The 20,355-nt window shown below is 52.6% G+C and overlaps 6 protein-coding genes across 6 annotated transcripts; 3 read left to right on the top strand and 3 right to left on the bottom strand.

Moving 5' to 3' along the window:
• Positions 1 to 892: 892 nt before the first annotated feature.
• BZA05DRAFT_422092 (uncharacterized protein) lies at positions 893 to 1,523 on the top strand (the record flags this gene model as incomplete). The annotated part of the gene is made up of 2 exons (XM_051485772.1): positions 893 to 950; positions 1,018 to 1,523. The coding sequence occupies 2 exons, from the start codon at positions 893 to 895 to the stop codon at positions 1,521 to 1,523; spliced, it is 564 nt and encodes a 187-aa protein (XP_051335720.1).
• A 2,739-nt stretch (positions 1,524 to 4,262) lies between these two features.
• Positions 4,263 to 5,238, top strand: BZA05DRAFT_410606 (uncharacterized protein). Its single transcript, XM_051484921.1, has 2 exons — positions 4,263 to 4,285; positions 4,395 to 5,238. Exon 2 carries the CDS (start codon positions 4,433 to 4,435, stop codon positions 5,114 to 5,116), a length of 684 nt encoding a protein of 227 aa, XP_051335719.1. The 5' UTR covers positions 4,263 to 4,285; positions 4,395 to 4,432; the 3' UTR covers positions 5,117 to 5,238.
• A 4,781-nt stretch (positions 5,239 to 10,019) lies between these two features.
• Positions 10,020 to 10,442, bottom strand: BZA05DRAFT_314447 (WLM domain-containing protein; the record flags this gene model as incomplete). Its single annotated transcript, XM_051480358.1, has 1 exon — positions 10,020 to 10,442. A coding segment is annotated over one exon (423 nt), but the record flags the coding sequence as incomplete, so codon positions are not given.
• Positions 10,443 to 10,980: 538 nt separating this feature from the next.
• Positions 10,981 to 11,883, bottom strand: BZA05DRAFT_422089 (uncharacterized protein; the record flags this gene model as incomplete). Its single annotated transcript, XM_051485771.1, has 4 exons — positions 10,981 to 11,041; positions 11,219 to 11,648; positions 11,678 to 11,726; positions 11,776 to 11,883. The coding sequence occupies 4 exons, from the start codon at positions 11,881 to 11,883 to the stop codon at positions 10,981 to 10,983; spliced, it is 648 nt and encodes a 215-aa protein (XP_051335717.1).
• A 2,450-nt stretch (positions 11,884 to 14,333) lies between these two features.
• On the bottom strand, positions 14,334 to 15,072 carry BZA05DRAFT_448681 (uncharacterized protein; the record flags this gene model as incomplete). The annotated part of the gene is made up of 3 exons (XM_051487279.1): positions 14,334 to 14,390; positions 14,447 to 14,499; positions 14,562 to 15,072. 3 exons carry the CDS (start codon positions 15,070 to 15,072, stop codon positions 14,334 to 14,336), a joined length of 621 nt encoding a protein of 206 aa, XP_051335716.1.
• Positions 15,073 to 17,258: 2,186 nt separating this feature from the next.
• Positions 17,259 to 18,849, top strand: BZA05DRAFT_448680 (uncharacterized protein; the record flags this gene model as incomplete). The annotated part of the gene is made up of 7 exons (XM_051487278.1): positions 17,259 to 17,311; positions 17,364 to 17,579; positions 17,654 to 17,815; positions 17,867 to 17,992; positions 18,045 to 18,188; positions 18,240 to 18,405; positions 18,565 to 18,849. 7 exons carry the CDS (start codon positions 17,259 to 17,261, stop codon positions 18,847 to 18,849), a joined length of 1,152 nt encoding a protein of 383 aa, XP_051335715.1.
• Positions 18,850 to 20,355: the final 1,506 nt, after the last annotated feature.

Here is a 20,355-nt window from a genome sequence, read left to right as displayed (position 1 = left end):
CGGAGTTCGCCGACGCGCGGTGCAGCTAGGCAATCCTAGAGTTTCTAGGAACGACAGATGTGGGGAGAAAAGCTCCACCAGACCTAGAGGAGGAGGAGCAGGAGGAGGAGGCAAGCATCGCGAGCAGAGCAGAGCAAGAGTGCCCAGCAGAGTACTGCGTCTCCGGCCGATGCGAGGAAGTAGGAGAGGAGGATACGCGGTTATAGGTTTTGGGGCGGAAGCGGAAGACGGGGGAGAGAGGCGAGGGGCAACAGGCGGAGCGAACATGTGCCTAGGCCTATACCGGTCTTTACTGTCAATCTAACTTTTGCTTGTGTCGGCCCGAGGCGGATGAGAAGGGGAAGTGGGGCGTCGCATCGGACTGCTCGGTACATTCCGGGGCTTTCACCTGGACTGGCCAGGGCGGGCAGGAAACAGAGTTCGTGGGTTCGCCATACCTAGTCTAGATAGTCTGCATGCGAAATAAAACAGGGAGATCTCTCTCTCTCTCATGATGGCTCTTCCGATCAGAATCAAGATTGATTTGGCTGGTTCAGATACCTGTAGACATTCATGAACCTTGAAACATTCGGTGGATGCGAATCCGGATTGGTGTGTCATGTGAAAATGTGCGTTGCCGTCGTGAACTAGCTACTTTTTTGGTGAGGCTAGTGTTTGCGGAATTCGTGAATCGCGGTTTCTACCCTTCATTCACCTCCGTTTTTCATCACCAACGGCAAGTGCGACGACCTCTGTGGGGTCGAGCCAACTTCATCCCCTCTCCTTCTTCCTTCTTTCCTTCTTCGTTCCTCACCACAACACATTATCTCTACCACCTTCGCAACAACAGCTCCTAGTTCATCCATCTCCACGCCTCACAACTCCACACAGACAATTCATCAAGACAAACAACATGCCCGAAAGATTCACCACCAGCGCCTTCCGTAGGCTCTGCAAGAGGACGCCGAATGGTAAGTTCTAATAATTGCCCGACCCTTCGACCCCCAAACTAACTCCGACACCTCCCCTCCTCTCCAGGCCCGACTGTTATTCAAAAGCTCCGCAAGAACGCCGCCGCGCACGCTATCGCCAAGACCACCGACGACAAGGCCAAAGAGTTCCTCGCTCAGCGCAAAGCCACGAGGGACGACACTACCAACAAGAAGCAGGCGTTCCTCAACGATGAGAAGATCAGATGCGCCAAGGAAGCCGAGAGTATTAGGCGCGAGCAGATGTTGAGGGAGAAGAGGAGAGTGGCTATGAAGAAGGCCTGCGGGGAACGCGTCAGCCTCTATCGTGCGGGAAACATTGACGCTCCTGCTTCTGGAGCTTCGGCTTCTGCTCCCGGAGCTTCGACCTCGGCTTCTACTCCTGGAGTTTCGACTTCGGCTTGTGCTTCTGGAGCTTCTGGAGTTTCTGGAGCTTCGAAAGTTACTCCTCCTTCTCGCAAGGATATGTTGCTCGGCAGAGAGGATAAGTTGCTTCTTTCTCAGATGAAGCCGAAGGATACTAGGAGCTTGGTTAGGAAGCGCGATCGCAATTAAGGCATCGGCTGATTGAAATTACCAGTACATAACTGTATGGGGTACTCAATGAAGCAAGGCTGTTGAACATCTCAACTTTTCACTCGTGACTGTAAAACGTTTTACCTAGTCTGTGACACCAAAACCTTTTTACTATCAATATCGCCATGATCTAGCTCCATACGATGACATCTGATGGTGACGCGCCGGAGATGATCTCGGTCGGTGTGCAGGTCACACTGATCGGCGACGCTGTGGATGCGGGTACCGGCTCCCAGGATCTCCACGATGGCCGCAAGGCTCGCCATCACCCCTCATATTCGCGACCACTGCCTGTCTGAAATGCCTGCACGGACCGTCGTTATGCCTCCTCCAGTATTTTCTTCCAGGGTGAGCGGAATGATGTGCGCAGCCTCGAACCCCACGTAGGAGACTCGAGAGCTGTGTCTCGAGGACATTCAACAGGATTCCTTTACCGACATGTAGGCTCCACCGTGATTTATTTATTATTTCCGGGTACGATTGGTTTCCGCGAGGCCCTGTACTGCAGTACAGACACAATGGACGTAACTGCTAATACTCTCGTCGCCATTTAAGCACGATCTCTTCTACAAAGCACCATACACCCGAAAAAACCTGATATTCGCCACCTTGCGTGACTGTCGCCACATTCGCGCCACCCGTTATCACTCGTCACGTTCGCCCGAACCTCCTAGCGCGTATATCTTATGAACCAGGAGATCCGCTAGCCTATAGGGCATAGGTAGTGTACATTATGCATGTCGAGCACACGCGGTACCGATCCCAACAACGGAATCTACAGTGTCGCGGTGTACTTTATACATCGGTTGCACATGCCACCGCATTCGGCATTGGTGATTTTTGAGCTGTCGGCGTTCATTGGGCAGATACCTTGTAAGGACCTGTGGTAATGCGGACACTGCGAGTCGAATGTCAACTTCGTATGGCCGCATGTGAAAAGCCAGTTGATGAAATTACACATGTTGAGGTATACGTAGTATGGAATTTGCTGTGATTAATAGGTCCAAAACGGGTGTTTATTTAGCTGCACGATGGTGGTCTGAGGATGGGATTGGGGCTTGTCAAATGGGATTATTATATGGGGACGGCTCGAATGACAGGATGAACGGACGGTATACGCAAGTTGAATGGTCAACCATCACTCATGGAAACTCGAGTAGCTTCGCTGTGATCCTTCTCGACGGAATACGTGAAGTTCGGAACCCATGGTAGATAAATTTCCTCATCTCGGTTGCCAAACCGCAGGTTTGGAGTGGTAGCCCCTAATCATGCAGTACTGACAAAAAATACTGGGGTGCACGTGCTGCGAATAGAAGATGAATAGGAAGTGGTGTGGTTAGCAATGGGGATTGCTAAGGATCTAGGCACATATGCAGTTGACCACATCACTTGAATAGAAGACAAATAGACCTGGATTTGGACAACATGCCCCGAATAGGTTTAGGACCCGCTTTCTTTTACAAAAGCACGAGTGTAGTTTACTGGTATCCCCTCGACCGTAGCTCGTTTTCGGTCGATGTATCCTTCAAATACGGATTGTGTAGCTCTGACAGTCACTCTAGTTAGCCAGCTACCCCGCAAATAATGAGATGGAACTCTTCTCTGTGATCTCCTACTGATGATTATCCTTTCAATATTTGGTGATGTCCCTTGGTGGGTGATTGGCGACAAGCTTTTCGGACGATACGATTGTAACCGATTTTTGGCCATTAATAGCTCACCTATGAGCTCAAATGTTTTTCTACAGTCTCGAGAACCTCGGATAATCTCCAACTTACTGTACTATGGGCTCTACGTAATGCTCATTAGTTGGCCTTTCCTGTGGGTGGTCACAGCTCCCTCAACATCGCAGTTTTGGACGAAAACCCGAATTTTTGAACAGCCGCAACTCATGTAATACCAAATCTTCAACATCTCTGACTCCGATAACTGAAAATCCTCTGATGAGCCCCAAATGATAAGGGGTTATGAGAAGTATTCCCAAAGTTTTGAGATATTTCAGCATATTGTTTTTCGCATCTTGACGGCATTTCTCTCCTTAACTAGAATGGGAACACCTAAATTGACGCCAGAATCATCACTGGGTACCAGGATATGTGAACTTTGAACAGATCATGTTTGGTTGTAACCATATGGTTGCTGAGTTGTAGATCCACTTACGTTCAACAACGGGCCGGATGGCCCAGATACAGCATATCTACGATCCAGGGGATAAAGAACACTCGTCAAGAAGATTCACAAAGTGCAGTAGTAAAAATCTAAACTTCTTCAATGAGGGTATTTTACAATGGCACCATGGCTTAAGTAAACCCAAACACACACCATTATGTGAGCATCGAGCGGACACTGGTGAGTTCTCTGCCTGTTCTCCCGCCAAACCTCGTTTCGACTTACAGGTTCATCGAGACGTCATATCGTTTCTCCAACCGCATGTAGTAGTTTACGAGCCACCAACAAATGTGGCGGTGCACACAGTGGCTAGTACCAACGTGGTGGCGTGGATGCAGGATGAGGCTAATCTTCTTTGGAGCACAGTGGCGGACGTGCAGGATGTCATGGGTTGTCCCAGGGCTGAACTCTTGGTAACTTGGCTAAAAGCCATAGCCAGGCGGAGAGCTGCAGGAGAGCTGAGTACGACCTTACGATCATCACTCTTCTTTGTCCTTTAGCTTCAAGCTTTCTCTTCTCACGGTGGTCCCTCGAACACCTAATTGCCGAACCTTCGTGCCCTTACGCCCTTGGTCCGTACTCCCGACCTCTAGTGCCCTCCTCACGATCCGAAAAGAACGGTACTCGAAGATTCGGCCGTGATGGTGCATGCGAAGCTGCTCATACCCGGTTTCCTCGTAGTCTCTTCCTGCTCCTCGGGCGAGCCCATACCACACAGCATGCGCGGTGTCCCAACGCTCGCGGGGCCGCTCCCCATCAACTCGACCAGCTACTGCAACCGCACCTCGACCGTCACCTACGGCGCACGGTGGGACCCCCTCTTTACCGAAAACGACTACACCTGTGAATTCCCTCCGCGGAGCCCGCTCGCCCTCCTGGCGCCGCATTCCTCCGCCACCGCCGGCCAGCACGGCGCAGACGGAACTCTAGAAACTTCCGCCGTCAAGCGATTGCAACAGCTCGTGCTGCAGCCGAAGCCGAAACGCCGAGTCCCCAGCTACGGCTGCACGCTCCTACCTTCGCCCGCACACATGAACTTTGAGAACGGCTGCGGGCTGATTCCGTCGATGCGGCGCATGTCGAACCGAACGTGCATTCTCCCCGACGAAGTGCAGGAGTCCGCCGCGTGGAGGTGGAGGGGAATGGACGACTGGAGGTTCGTCGTTGTCAACCGCGGAGAGGAAGAGTGGTGCGAGTGGTGGCAGGAGATCGCGAATATCGCCCACGCGCTGCATTATGTTTGCATTTTCTCCGGAGTGATGTCGAGTCATCCTGGAAAAGATGGTACGGTGGAGGCTATCGCATGGGGAGCAGACGAAGAGAAGGGGCTGAGGTGGTGCTTGAGGTATTCAGAGAGAGGCTGGGGAGAGCAGTTGTTTGATGAGCTTTGCTTGGGAGTCTGATGTGTACGATACCATGCTACAGACGAACGTACGATACCTCGCTACGCATATGAACCACATATATTAGGATGTATGCTGTAGTCTACGGCGGTAACGCTCCAGGAGCAGAATTAAAGTTCAAGCGCGCTTTGAGAAAATCAGTGACTCGAGGGAGCCACACGAGAGCAGCTTCTCGGAAGATCAACCATTTGGCAAAACCTCATTTCCAACATCTGTCCTCAAACCCACGTTGTAGTGATAGGCCTTGTAGTCGACACAATTTACATTGCCAGAGCTTTGAAAAGAGAATTGTCAGAATCTATTATACGATCCTACATACTACGCAGATTTCGATTTTCAGCCGCGAATGCCACGTCGCCGAGCGACGGTCAATCGCCGTCGACATCGACATGTGCGGGGTCCCTGCTGGTCGCCCGACCATAATAGTACCGATGCAAACAGCTGAGCGCCGCCGCCACGTCAGCCGCACCAACCCGGTCGGCAACAACCACCAGGGGTCCTCTCCAAATCTACACATACCCTATAGGAATAGATCCAGTATCTGCTGCTGATTACGCTTGATTTATTTACGGATAATCGCTTCTCTTTATGAATGCACTTTATAAGTGTGTGCTCGGCCATTGAGGCTTCCCGGAACCCCCTTCTAGTCTCGCAACTGAATGTCCACGCGGTCGACGAACCCAGGCGCGAAAATACGGATGAAGAGGAGGAGGAGACAACGGCGACCGATCTCTAGATCGGTGCTCCGTATCATCCGACAATTTGCGGGACTGCATAGGTACACTTTCTTCATATAAGGTGTGCTGGTGGGCGCAGTTTAAAAGAATGGCGCCGACGCTGCCGGTTTGCCGCCGCAGTGGCTGAATGAAGGCTAGAAGTTTGAAGTGAATGCGAAATGTGGAGGAGCGGGCCGATGGGGGTTGATACTAAAAATTGTTTCTGCCAGTCACCATAATGAGACGTTCTACTTGCGAACATGTGAGTCAATATTTTAGGAGACGCGACGAGTATATCGTGATTTGGAGTCCGTGAAGCGTATTCGCAAACCACAATCACCCTGGAAAACCTAACCCGTGGCCACCCAGCCGAAAAGTTTAACCAGACGTCCGAGGATCCCCACGCTACGCTCCAAGGAGGGGAATCCCGGCGCCCGCTCCCCCACGTCGATGAACCACCTCGTGCCGGAAACAGTCATCTCACCACACACTGCCGTGACTGCACCACCGCACCCAGGATTTCGCGTGGAAAGAAATCAGCATTGATTCATCCGGAAAAAGCCCCCCGTAGCCTGTGCAAGTGGCGCGCAGTGGCCACAACGAAAGGTGGAAACGGCGTCTACAACAGCGGGCGATTGACCGACGATAAAAGTAATTGAGGGAATCTGCGTTCAACATCTTGGAATCGATCGTTCCGGCAGGGCTCCCTTCGCATTTACACGTAATTTGAATCTCTCCACGAGTCCCTAGCACCATGAAAGAAAATCCCGGTTCACCCGACAGAGGAATATAAGCATTTATGATATGTAGCGCACTAGCCAAACACGAAGAATGCGCAAATTGGAACCTCTATAACCCCCTTTGACACGCAGGCGTGTCCACCGCCTCGCTTTGAGATTACCCGCTCAGCGCTATACCGACTTTGTAGCAAGTCGGGCATTGATAGTCGCCGCCCACATTCTTAGCCATGTAGTAGATACACTTGAGGTGGAAGTCCTTATGGCCGCAGTTGCTCAATTGGCCGCGGGTGCCGGGGTTGATCCATTGCTTGCAGAAAACACACTGCAGAGCATCGAGACGAGGCATAGGCATGTTTCTGGATGACAGTGTGCGGAGTCGAAGTAGGGCGGTGGCTCGACGGATTGGTTCTTTCGGTGACGAAAAGTTGAGGTGCTGAAGTCGGAGCGGTATTCGTTAGGTTCGTTGGGGTTGTTGGTATGTATGATAGATGCATGTAATAGGACTGCAACAAAATCCGATGCGGTAGACCGGGGGTTTTTATTCTTTGATACGTAGATCGCAATACAATGGAGAGAGCTGTCGCACCAAGTAACATCGTATTCAATGTTCGGCGTGACAGCCATCTTTGAAGCGACTACTGCAAGTCCGGACGATATAAGCGTCATGTGATCATCTTCGACAGAAACACCTTCGAGTTAGGCTGTGGACGTGGAAACCGAGTTTGCGTGTAATACTTTAGCTGCTAGGTAGGTCACACGCAAGAAAAGAAATAAAAACTTCTAGAGACTGTAGAAGTGCAAGACTGGCCCCGGCCCCACAAAAACAAAAAACCCCTTGACGCGGATTTAGTAGTTCACTTCCAACAAGCACCTGCCTAGAACTACCTACCTACGTTGGTGCCATGCTCCCCAGGCAGCATAAAAGGTAATTGTTACCTACAATATACCGAGACAGCAGCTCTTGGGAGGCTTACATGAGCCTAGATATGTCAGTGTTCCACGGGTCCCTTATGCCATCACTCGTTGCTCAAACTATGTTCACTAATTCTCACTCGCTGAGCACTTGCCAGTCTCACTGGTTTCTAGATGGCCGGGGATTCCGTATTCGTCACATTTCGTTGGATATTTAATCCTATTTCGTTACCATCGGACTTGTCGATGTATCCTCCCACATATCTTTCACGTGGCTATCAGCGAGACATCTGGCTCAATGGGTTTATTACTGCTGCCGGAAATCACTCTAGAGGAGTATTTACATCAACAATTGAAAACGCAGATATCAGGCCGGTATAACAGCAATCCCAAGGACAGGGCCACATTGGCAAACGCGTATAAAAGAAATCAGAAATGTATCAAAGAAAAACTACCTAACTCCAAACCTCCGACCGCCGCGAAACGGCAGTCTGTTCTGCTGTGGGGTTTATATCTCGAGGGAGGGTAACCCGGGTTGAGTTGGGGTCGAGAAGTTTACTCCTGTAGATAGACTTCTGAGGGCAGTTGTTTCGAATATGGCCCACCTTTTTGCAGCCCCAGCATTCCTGGGTCGCGTCATACGCCTGTTGCGCAGTTGAACTGAGGTTGGGACCGGCGGTCGAGTTTCCAGGCTTCTTCTTATCAGACGTTCTGTTGAATCCCATCTTCGTGAAGTTCGCTTCCATTGATTCGTTGGCCAACCGAGTCAGGTACGCCTGCCAATCCATAGCATCGGGGCCCGCAGATGGCGAGCTACTTGTGGTATAGGGGCCAGGACCTGAGCCGCTGCGAAAAAATCACGGGAAGAACGATGGTAGATTCTCTCATCCAGGCGCTCTACCCAGTTCATCGTGGTTGCTAGATCGGGAGGTTGATCACCCCGTTGCTCAATGTCAAACAACCACATGTCGCAGTTGATAGCCAGTTGCTGCTTTGAAGCCGCACGGTCAAGTTTCTTGATGTAAGCTCCGAGCATATTTGCAGGATCCTTGCCAGTCGCCAGCTTGACATTGGATACCAAGCGAAGAAATTCTTGGTTGAAAGAGTCCATTCTCGCTGCTTTACCGATTGCTAGATCGTCAAATGCACGGACTGCATGCTGCGTCGCCGACCAGGGGATGAAACGATCCTGCAGATCCTGTTTAAAATGTCTCCCAGGTGGGAGTGGTGTGATCGCCTGGGATCCACTTATTGTTGGCCCACTGAGGGCACCGGGGTACGCCGCCTGAATCGGGTTGCGCAGCTGCATGATCGCGGCGCTGGACCACACTGTGGTATCGAGCGGTACCTCAATCCCCAGAGACTGTGTGCTAGCTTCGCGCAAGCTACACTCCATAGCGGTCAAAAAATCGTTGATGGCGGCGACGCTTGTATTACCATCATATTTAGGCAAGCTGATGTCTTTAACACGGAAGATTCGGGGGTCCGATCTGGTGAGAACGTGGTTCGATTGCCGCAGTTGGCAGTATAGGTCGAGGAGCTCGACATTCACCTTCGTCACTTCCTGTGTCTTGCCATCCCCTTCCTCCTTTGCCTTATTCAGTTCATCTTCGGCATGTCTGCGCAAGGCGGTTTCGCGATCAACAAGGTAAAGTCCGTCGCGTACCATGTCAGCGAGAGCAGCGTTGTAGAGGACGTTCATTCGCAAGTCCTCTTCACTAATCTTGGTTGGGTCGGTCTGCATGTTGAACCTCATGCAGACTGTATCGTACTGAAACTTGTAGAATTCCGTCGTGCGCTGGTCGTTGGGAATATCCTGGAAGTTGAAGTTCAAGTTTGGCTGCGCCGGGGTTCCGAAATCTAGGACGGGCGCCTTTTCCTGGCCCGTTGTGCTCGTCGGGAGCTTGGACGAACCAGCCGGTAACCGACCGAAGTGCGGGTGTAGCCTAGTAGCGGCGTCGAGCATGGACCCGCTCGTTTAGAGCAGCGGATCTCCGGCAGGGCCAGCGGTCGGCATGTTCGAGCTTCGGTGTTTATCAGCGATCTTTTCAAAGGTCGTGCTCGCGGAGTTTCAGGTGCACCCACTCACCCGGAACGTAGATTTTTAGAACCGGACAGACACAGAGTGTTGCTATCAATGTGAGAGACGGTGGTGGTCGTTAGATGTAAACGTGCTGTCTAAAGAGGAAAGTCCATCTATAGGAGTTCGTCATGTAGTACCCCAACTTCTCGACCCCAACTCGACCCGGGTTACCCTCCCTCGAGATATGAACCCCACATCTGCCGAACACCCACTATCATATGCGACTTCAATCGCAGCGGCGTGTCCCTCTCGGATCTAACTGGCGCGCAGTCTCATCCAGCTCATAATTAGTAGTACCTGCGCCTGCGGATACGAGGCGGAGGGTGATGACGGCTACGATGGTTACCGGGACCATGAGGCCCTGCAAGTCGCACTGAGCCGTGGAACACATACTCGTATGGATGGTCACTGATGGGCTGCCAAGGTAGGACCTGCGGCGGGTCGTTCGGGCCGAATCCATCAACATGGACGGCACCCCTATTCATCAGATCGAGGAATTCGAGTCTCAGACGGTGCCACATCGCCCTGAACGGAGCCTCGTGGTCCCTGTGAATGTTGTGCATCAGCTCGTGTAGCAACGTGTCGCAAATCTGCACCTCGTCCACAAAGCAGGATATGTTGGCAGGATGCCGTAGGCGCAGAAATATTTGCTGCTCCCCTGCCAGATTCAACGTGTGCATACCCATTAGAATATTGTCATCGGCGACGCCGTCGTCAGAAATCTCGGCGAACTCAGTGTCCATTCCCTCGTACAGTGACTCTCCGGAGAGACGGTTGGAGAGCATTACTGGCCGCACCATTCTCGCGACCCGCTCCAGGAGCTGTTGCGCTTCTCTCTCATTCGGTAGTTCAGGGTGGGTGAAGATCTCAATGAAGCCACCGACCGGCATCTTCGCCGTGTTTTGGTTTGGGTCGATGTGACGATGAGGGCGTGCTGTGGAGTGGAGACCCGAGGAGATATGTGAGCGGCGGGGCTTCTGGAACGATCAAACCAGATCGACCGAGAAAAATCTGGTGACTCTGGAGGACGTAGTGTATTAGGAGTATTGAGTCGTATCTTATTTTCGCCGGCGTTGGTGGGGATGAGTGAGCCGGAAAGACCGCTGGTCTGGCCACAACTTATAGTCCTACGCTCAATACAACGGCGGCAACTCGCGGTGGCGTTCAACTTGTTTTCTACAGGGTGCATCGTAGCCACCGTTGTATTTCATGAACATTCCTCTCCTGCCGAGGTCACTCTCACGATATCCACGTATCACGCACTGAGCCCCGGACGCTGTGATTACTACGGTAGTCTTCACTTGGCGATATAGTTCCTCCGTTTTCCCCCACGACTGAAGATAAACAAAATGCAGTGAGCTTACACAATCACCGCTGTCCACTTCCCTTCCGTAGCCAAAATTATTCCATAAGCTACCTTCGCATTCGCGAGTCCACGATTTGCCTACCATTCTGGTATTGATGAAAAGGTACCCTACACAAGGGGCAGGTCTTAGGAGTATCACCTCTGCACATCATCGTGATGCAAGGCACACAGAAATCATCGTGTTGACAAGGTAGCAAGCGGGCGCACTCGGAAGCCGGGAAATCCTCCATACAGATCGAGCACGTCTTCTGCGGCCCACCGCCGCGTCGAGGAGGCGATTCGTACCGAGGATGGTGTGCCGCGGGCTCACTCGGTCGTATCCGAGGGGGTGGAGCGGCGTCCCTTGCAGACTCCTCGAGAGCTCTTTGAAGCTGCTGCTCATAATCGTCGGCAGTAGCCGGTGGTGTTGGATAGCGTCGGGGATGCTGCCGCGCAGAGGGCGGATTGCGGCGGGTCCGTCTTGCGCGAGCGGCTTCGCGTTCGGACTCGGAGATTGCTCGCCGTAGCTGCTCTTCGAAGTCGTCTTCGCCGCCACGCAGTGGGCTTCGGCTGATAGGTGAGTCCAGTGGTGTGTACGGAGACGAGTAATCACTGGACCCCCCGAAATCTTCGGTGGACTGCAGTAGCGCCAACTGAACCGCGGCATCGTCGTCTGGAGTTCTAGATCCACGACGCCTCCTGTATAGATCACCACGCACTGGCGGGTAGCGGGGGCCTACTGGTGGATAAGCCGCAGGAACGTACTCAACTCCTGGATAAGCTGCAGGTGGGTACCCAACTGGCCTAGGAATGCCTGCCGGCCATGATGTCAGACTGCCATACACGGGATCCGGTACTGTTACCACCTCGATATCAGGAGCTCCTTGGACCTGGTTATAGGGATGGTAGCACTGGGGGCCATTTCCGTCGCAATAAGGATCTCCGCAGGTACAGTTTATGTAGGTAGCCATCTTGGTGTTTTCTTTTGTTGAGATCGGAATGATGGTCGAAACCAGGATAGTAAATGGAGGGCAAACAAACGTAGGGAGTTGTCGCCTTTTATCATGGTTTGATGTGAGCATACTCTCAACATGCACCATGTGTGTAATCATATCTGTGTGTAATGGGAAGCAATCCACTTCATCTTGGTACACGGGCTATATATAAAGGTCGTCCGGCGACACTTTCCGATTGTGATCAGAATCAAGCTGACTCTTGTGAGTTGCTTCGAGACAGCCTGGGTAGGACCCTCGTGGTGATGTTGCATTTCTCGTTTACTCCAGGTTACTCCACCCCAGAACAGGTCCACCTGATGCTTTCGAGAATGTTTGGTCAACCTACTCGATACTTCCACATGCAACGTTCAACATGAAGAGCAAAGGCATCCCGCGACGACATCTGAGTGGGAATCCTCTGCCACTCTGCGCATAGTTGTTCTTGGGAAGAGCATCGTCGAACCGTAACTTCCTGACGTGCGAATACTAGGACAACACAAGACAATAGTGATCAAGGATATTGGCGAGATGGATAGTACCTACGTGAAGATATTTGTGTGTCGCTTCTCATGCATCTCTTCGGGCTAGAGAGTCATTCTATATACACACTCGTCAAGTCCAAGGCAGTATACTCCTACGTAGGTAAAACGAATATCCTTCGGGTAACGGGTTTTGAGATGGGGACGGTCGTTCGAGGGTGTTGACATATCCGTGTGCCTTCTAGAGCCTTCCGAACGTCTACTTTGACAATATTCATCGAACCCCTCTTACCTTCCACTAATCTCGCACAGGACGTGGCAGAGCCACGCCCGGATATGTCGGTGAGTCTACCGACTACGCGCGGTGTAAAAGCGAAAGGCCTCGATGCCTAAATGCGAGCGATGCCGTGACCTCACTATTCCAACACGTGAAGGCAGGAGATCCACACACGGTCTTTTACGTAACATCATTACGAAATGCTGGGCAAGATGAGCTGGTGCTGCCAAAAGGTCAAGATGAATCACGAACACTATCCAAGATCGGCATGAGGTGGATGCGAGAACAGCCAATTACGTCATGTGGGGCCAGGCGTTGACGGTGTCAAAATAACGGAACAGAGATGTGTGAACTACATCTCAACTTCTCCAAAAGACCGTAGACGGGGCCTGCTCGTGAACACTAATGCCGGCGGGGCCCTGGTAGTATAGGAAAAGGAATAAAAGAGGCCAATATAACCTCGGGAAAGGAGTATCCAGAGAAGGGTGAGTGCCATTCGCCCGGTTGTTTCATCTGTCATCCCTTAGAGACGGGGCTGACCGTCTTTCTCTTAAGTGAGCTTGGCCGGGGATCACGTCGGCGTCCGGAGCACATGAAGGATATCTCTTCATGTCCGCTGCAAGGCGCTGGCGATGGTGAAGTTTCAAGAAGCACTGTGTTGAAGGAGTCAAGGGCGCACTCATGAGAACTGGATCCGGGGGGGAGATATGTTCTACTCTCGGGTCTCGCCGTCGGGTCTATCTCCCAATGGCAGATATATTCTGTTTATATAGAAGGGTATCGGCCCGTAGTAGACTGTAGACGAAGCAGCAAGCAACAAGACAGTCACATATTCCTACCTATCCTCCTATCGATCTCAGTATATCTGAAGATTAATAGCCAGGGAGACGCCGGGAAGCAGCCGTGGATTGAGAGTGTAGACTGTAGTCGATCAAAAAGCCGATGTCATCCTCTCGGACAGCAGCCAGACCAACAGCATTTGGCCAATCGCGCATATATCTCACTCATCGATGACCAGGAGGTAAAACCTTTGCTCTGAATGGAAGACGACCTCCGCGTATAACATGGGGGGATAGTAAACCACGTTATACGCGTATAACGTGGGGCGGTAGTAGACCATACAACCCCCCCAGGTTAGACGCGTATAACTCGGATGTTATAATTTCTTCCGGTCCCTATCGAAACGCACCGGAGACCGAGGAAGCATAGACGGATAAGACTTCGGGGAAGGTTGAAGAGTTGTTGTGATGACTCGCCGTGCACGTGGTTTCACTGCACGGATTCCAGCTAGTTTTCACACAAGTCAAACAGCAAATACCCTAATGTTATAGACCTATCTCACCCCACGAATCACATCGAAATGTTACCCTGATTCTGGCGCCCCCAACCTACCCGCTGCTTTCTTTCTTCCCGTCTCTCCTCTTCCTTCCCTCTTCACTGCACCACATCTTCTGTTGCCCCACTCTCTCCACACAGAACACCCAGACGTCTTTCTCCTCTCGACAACTTTGCCTTCGACACCAATCCCTACGATGGCACCACCACACACATCGAAGACCGACCGGAAAGTAAACGCGAGAATGTCCAGCCCAAGGCTAACCAGCGCGCGCCCTTTTTTGCTGCCACTACACCGCCGTTTACAACTACCATCGAAACTTGTCCTCCTCCCCCTACGCTGCAACTTTTGGCCAGCAGAATAACCTTTCCTCGTGCCACTGCGCCGTCGCCTTTGACCATCAGCGAGCCCCTTCCGCCTCCCCCTACGCTGCCGTTTCCAACCAACACCGAGACCCTTGACCCTCCCCCTAGCCTGCCACTTCGACCAGTAGCGAGACGCTTCCTGCAGTCAAGCGCATTTCTCGAAGGGCGGCGATGGTGGCGAAGGCGGAACTTCACACCGGAGCCCAGATCGAAGTCAAGCCCCTCCCCTCCTTGCCGGAGCGCAAGGACACGTAGGCCCTCGTGGCGGAGCACATCCGGCAGAATTACGAGCGTCTGGCGTCGGAACGTCAGCTGCTGGCCCAGCAGGAGGCGGTGCGGCGTCGCCGGAAGGCGTGCTGCCTTGAGCGTGAGAAGGTCATTGCCCAGCAGGAGGCCCGGCGGATTTTCCAGGAGAAGCTCCGGCGGAAGCGAGACGATGCTTGCCTCGCGGCGCGTGCGCGCGTAGCGCCATGCCCTCGCGTTGGCATGCCTCTTGAGCATTTGCGGACGGTTGCGGGTGGCATGGCCACCGACGTCCAACGGGATGCTCCGTTTGACCGGGAGGAGGTCGACCAGAGAATTCTCGCGGAGCGGATGGCGGCCTCGCAGCCGGATGGGAGTGTCGTTCGGACGGTCGTGGTGGCTGCTATGGTGGTAGCGGTCGGCTTCTGGTTGTGGTAGGGCGTTTGGCACCGCCACCACAGCCATCAGTGCATACCGCGTGGTTTCACTGAGGGGATTCAGATGCGGAGACTTCCTTTAAGACACGGCATTCGCTGTGTTGGGTAAATTGTATCGTCAATGGAGTGATGTCTTGCGTATCTTGAAGACCTCAAGGTTGAATACTGCGTGGTTTCACTGAGGGCTCTATGGCCACTGGTTACGTGGTGAGGTTTTTTACCTACGGGTTTTCCTCTGAAAAAACATCGTCTTCCTGGCCGCTGCGCGAGGGGACGAGGTTCTTGGTGTTGCTATGCGGTTATCCATCAGAAAAAACAATTCTCTATGAACGTAATGGGTTGCGTGTATAAAACTTGCGACGATCGACACGTCCAGTGAGTGGGAAGCGTATGAACGAACCCACGCCACCATATTCCCTGGAAACGTCGTCCACTGGCTGTTGGAACGTTCGTTGGAACGCTATTGGGCAAAACATAACCAGAAATGAGTGTGATTTTTGTGTTATTCATTGCTTCCATGTGGCCTATCTGAACAATGAGAGTATCTACACCCCATCCGCTCCCTCTACTCTTCCATGCCGTGCCCTGATTCTTCCGCCATCTGACTCTCCCAGGGCCTTGCCTCGCTCTCTCAGCTCTTCCGTGCTCTCTCCCTCGACCGACCGGTTCCCTCAACTCTCCACCGTAGCACTTCACTAATACGCAGTCGGCTGCCCAATGGAGTAGATTGTTTTTTTCTTGATGCTCGTCAATACGAAACCGTCTGTCACCCAGTTTCGGAGAGGCCGTCCACCGGGAGCAAGTCGGCTCTCACCCGACTTGGACTCCCAGAGGAATGGGGAAGAAACTTATGCCGGCAGCGCAAGAGAAAACCCCGTCCTTGGATCTTTTCCGCTCTGCCTCGAGGGTACGAGTGGGCACCAATGAACACATTTCTACAACGAGGAATAGCGACAAACGTGGTGCGGTGGCCAGCACGTTTGCTACTCTCCACACGAAGCACTCCCACGCGCAGGCATGTACTGTTTGAAGCTGCGACACCAGCCAACCTAAAGAGACACACCGAGGCGAGAGAGGATGACATTGCTGTCAATCCAGTCAGGCTCAATACCTGGGCGAGGTCTTATGTCCGCCCAGCCCCCACCTCCTTCCCTCCTTGCCTCCGGCGCTGGCCGCCCGTGGATGTGCAGATCTCGCAACCCCACACCGGAAAGTTTCTCGTACCCGGTCGTGGGTGTTTCAGAAGGTAGGTCCCGAGCCTGCTACGTAGTACGTAGAGTACCGAACGACGATTGAACACGTAGGTGACGTGCATCTCCCGCTCACCACCCGTCCATCCAACATATCCCTCTCCGTCATACCCATCTCCGACAGCCGTCTCCGACTCTCCAGCGAGACCAAAGGCTAGGGGGAGACTAGGATATAGTGTGTATTCAAAATTTCAAAGCCATCATGATCCGACCCAGCGGTCGAATTCGAAATTATGAATGTTGAAACCGACATCCCGCCGCCACGGCGCCGCCCGGCCGTATCCATGTTCGGCGTCCACCAACCTCTCCCACCTATACTGGCCCCGCTCACGAAATACTACATTATGCTCGGATGCTATACCACCGGTAATATTGGTATATACGGGATGTCTTCTGCTGACCGCACTACTAGTGATGTTCACCGGTGCTTCCTAGATGAAACGAGCGAGCAAACGTGACGCCAACTGTCGGAGACGGGTTGAACGCCCTGCTAGACCCACCAAAACTTGCTCATCAGATGAAACGAGCGAGCAAAGTTCATACACCATCACTAGGTGCGTGTTCGAACGATGTGGATGTGAATGGGGCTGCTGGCGATACTCGTTAGGGATGGGGGACAGCGTGACCATATATTAGGAGCCGCCGGTTGATGTTTGTAGTGAAGCGCGTTAGGTTGGTTTAAAGAACAAGGCAAGTGTCAATTGCTTGCTATGACCCTGTGATAGGTCCTGACAGGTGATTAGCAGACGTGGCGACGCAAACTATGATGTGCTAGTCCACACCCACAAACGTCAACGAAGCAATCACGACTCCACGTCTCCTACTGTCCTACAAAACCATCCGATCCCCCTTCTCCTGAACAACCATCCGAAGACACGACCCTGTGGCCGAAACAACAATTCGACAACACAAAGCCTTCACCGCAACAGATTTCCGACGACACAACCCTTGCCCCGATATGGAAATGTCGGAACTTTCCCCCACTTCCCACAATCTCGCCAAGAAGCCCAAGCAAAAGTCTGTGGCTCTTTTCCAGCATGGGTTCTGGACTTTGCTAAGTTCATCGCAGGCGGCCGAACCCACAGCAGCGCCGACGCCGTGAGGCATATAGACTTGCTCGCATCGCCGCCGAGCTAGAAGCTCCTGGTGGACTGAAGAGCGTTTTGAATGCGACCGGTACGACTGCGGCCACTGCTACGGCAGTGGAAGAATGTCTGCGCGAGCAGACTTCTTCGGTGCGAAGCGCTGTTGGGATGAACCAGCATAAGGTCGTCAAGAAGATCAAGTGAGTAACTACTAACTGCTGGTACCTCCGACTGCTCGGGAATGAATGCTGATCAAATCGAGCAATACGACCAGAGAGTCAGCCGCGGAGCACGATGGGGCCGAAGCCGCAAGGGGCTCTGCTGTGACTGCTTCTGCCGTCACTACTACGGCGTACGGCGCACCTACGGGTGCAGAAGTGTTGCTCACGGCGGAGACCGGTGGCTCGGTTCCCACAAGCGTGCCGAATCGAAAGATGTAAGTGCTAAACCTTCAATCATTATTAGTGTGGATGTGCTGACACGATAGTCGCCGCTTGCGCGAGAGAGCTATGAAGGCGGGCAGAGGGGCCAGAAGGAACACCTGCGACGCAGATCTTGAACCGGGAGCAGCTGGAGCCAATTTGGCTAGCTGCTCCTCGGGAAGGAAGAAGCAGTAAGTATTCATTCTACGTGAACGGAAATGCAATAACTGAAAGAAATTGTAGGACGTCAGGGGAGGCGCATGCCGCCCGACGAGCGAGGCTTCGGAAGCCGAGCAGCGTCAAGGCTAAAGCACTAGAGGCCGTAACCATGCTGCCAAAGCTGGAGCGGGAAGAGTGTGAAGCGCAACAAGAACTCAACGCGAACTCGTGAGTTTTCTACCACTTCACCAAACATATGATCAAGGCTAACGACCGCAGGTTGTGGGAGGCATTTCTGAAGGCCGACGGCCACACACAGTCGTTGGTGTGTGAGCACCTACAGCTCCGCTCAACCGGGGAGAAGAAGGCAGAGGGTCAGAGAATGACCCTTCCGAACACTACCACCGGAGAAACTGGCGCGAAGAAACCCAGTAATCCTGGTAGCGTTCGTCGAGGCGCCGTACCTTCCAGGCAGCGGAGCAGCAGGCCGTTCGGAAGAGTGCAGCCACCCAGCGCGGAAACAGATCCCTCCCGGCAGTTGGCCATCGCGGCATGGGGTAATCTCGTCGAGGCGAACACCGCTATGTATGCCGAAAGGATGTAGAAGGTGCAGGCTACGGCCAACTCTTCCCTCGAGATGAGGTGGAGAGCCGAGTCCCCCATCGCCGACAAGGAGACTGCCGGGAAGCGGTCGGCTTCCGAGAAGATTCCGAAGAGCGCCGAGCCCAGACCACCAGCTGCGCCCGCGCAGCTGGCTCCTCATCTCCGTGCAAGGCTGGCGTCAGACCCTCGTTCCCCGGTGGTTGAGACCTCGTGTCACCTTCGCAAGAAGGTGATCGAGTATATCACCGCCGTGGAAGACTTGGAAGTTGCGCCGTACCTCGAATGAGGTGACGACTCCTCCAAGCAGGTCCTCGAGACCGAGGAAGTGAAAGGAGTAGCGGAGAGACCGAAGAGATGGAGGAAGGTGGCGTGAAAAAAAGTATATAGTATACCAATACCAAAAGAATCCGTGCGCTATCGCTTTTCATACCGAGCATAAAGAAACTAGTATTTGCGTTATATTCACTATCGGACCCCTAAAATCAACTCGTCAGAGCCATTATTATCTGAATATAGATCCGGCTAGATTACAAAGAAAGCTCTGCATCCCTCGATTATACCGTTCGCAGTGCAACCTTTCTCCCGAGCGGGTTCAGTGCTGTCACCCTTTGGGTACGACGCAAGTGAATGAGCTGTCACTCGTACGATTGCATTTGCTGTCACTCGCTCGCAGGCACAGTCTTTCTCTCAAGAAACGTGGTATCGTGAGATAGTGCACAGTGTATCAGACACGACAGAAAGAAAGGCATATATACTGGAAGGCGCGGGGGTCCCTAGGATAGAGGCCGCACGCTGCCGCTCGCCACTTCCGTGAGAACGCATAACCGAAGTATCTCGGCATATCGAGTGATCGTTCATGACCTTGTCCGCGGAATTGACGCGGTACACGAAAGTTCGTGAGATTATGACACTGTCGCTTGTGTTGCATACTGTCAGAATATAGTTCGCCATAGTCTAGATAGGCTGCATGCGACATAAAACAGGAAGATGTCTCTCTGTCGGAATATGGATATGAGATTTTCTGTCACTCTCTGTCAGATTATGGGACGTCCGGAGATAACGATGTCCTTAGCGTACTCCAGTGGGGTATCTGAGCACAGAACTCCGAAGAGATCGATGTGGATACTTCCTGGTTGTGAAGGTTGTATAGAGAGAGCTCGCTGCTCACCATATTGTTGCTGTACCGAATAGGTGCTATCATCATCTTTATCTACCTTATATTTGACACACACAGATAGCTGTCTCGCGCTAGCAGAGTATATATTCTCCGTCCGTAGCTAGCGAATACAGCATCTTTCTCATCATTCACATTTCGTCCGTCTGCTTGACTTCGTCAAAGTGACACCAAGAGGAAGTGGAAATGAATCGTGATATGAATACGGTATCGAACAATAAACTATTGTCCTGCGCATCGTATTGCGAGTCATTTGGGTCCTCTCGGATAATCCCCCCCTTTCCCAGGCTCCCAGCCATCACGTACCCAGGGCTGTCAACCGTCCGTCCTGACTACAGTCCACTAGTGGACTGTAGTCCCGTCCCCTCCCGGGCAGGCTTTCCAGAGGACTGATCCATTCCGTCCGGTGGATGAAATGCCCGGATACCCGCTAGGTACCTATAGGTACCTGATAGTATTAGAGTGCTATGCTGACTACTAGTTTGCGGAGTAGCGCGGTAGCTACCAACGGGATTTTCAACCTTCAGCAGAATTTTCAGATTCGTCAAATGCTCAGCTGATAGGCACTGCTTGAAGTAGGAACGGGGATGGTGTGAAAGTTCTATACCGTGAGAGAAA

The sequence above is a fragment of the Tricharina praecox genome, assembly GCF_024521635.1.
Source record: "Tricharina praecox strain CBS 144465 chromosome Unknown BZA05scaffold_32, whole genome shotgun sequence".
NCBI classification, from domain to species: domain Eukaryota; kingdom Fungi; phylum Ascomycota; class Pezizomycetes; order Pezizales; family Pyronemataceae; genus Tricharina; species Tricharina praecox.
Note: the sequence above shows the minus strand (reverse complement) of the source record. Positions and strands in the feature narration are given on the sequence as shown.

Coding starts and splice junctions, on each gene's coding strand:
- BZA05DRAFT_410606 (XM_051484921.1), top strand. CDS start 4,433: ATGCGCGGTGTCCCAACGCTCGCGGGGCCGCTCCCCATCAACTCGACC.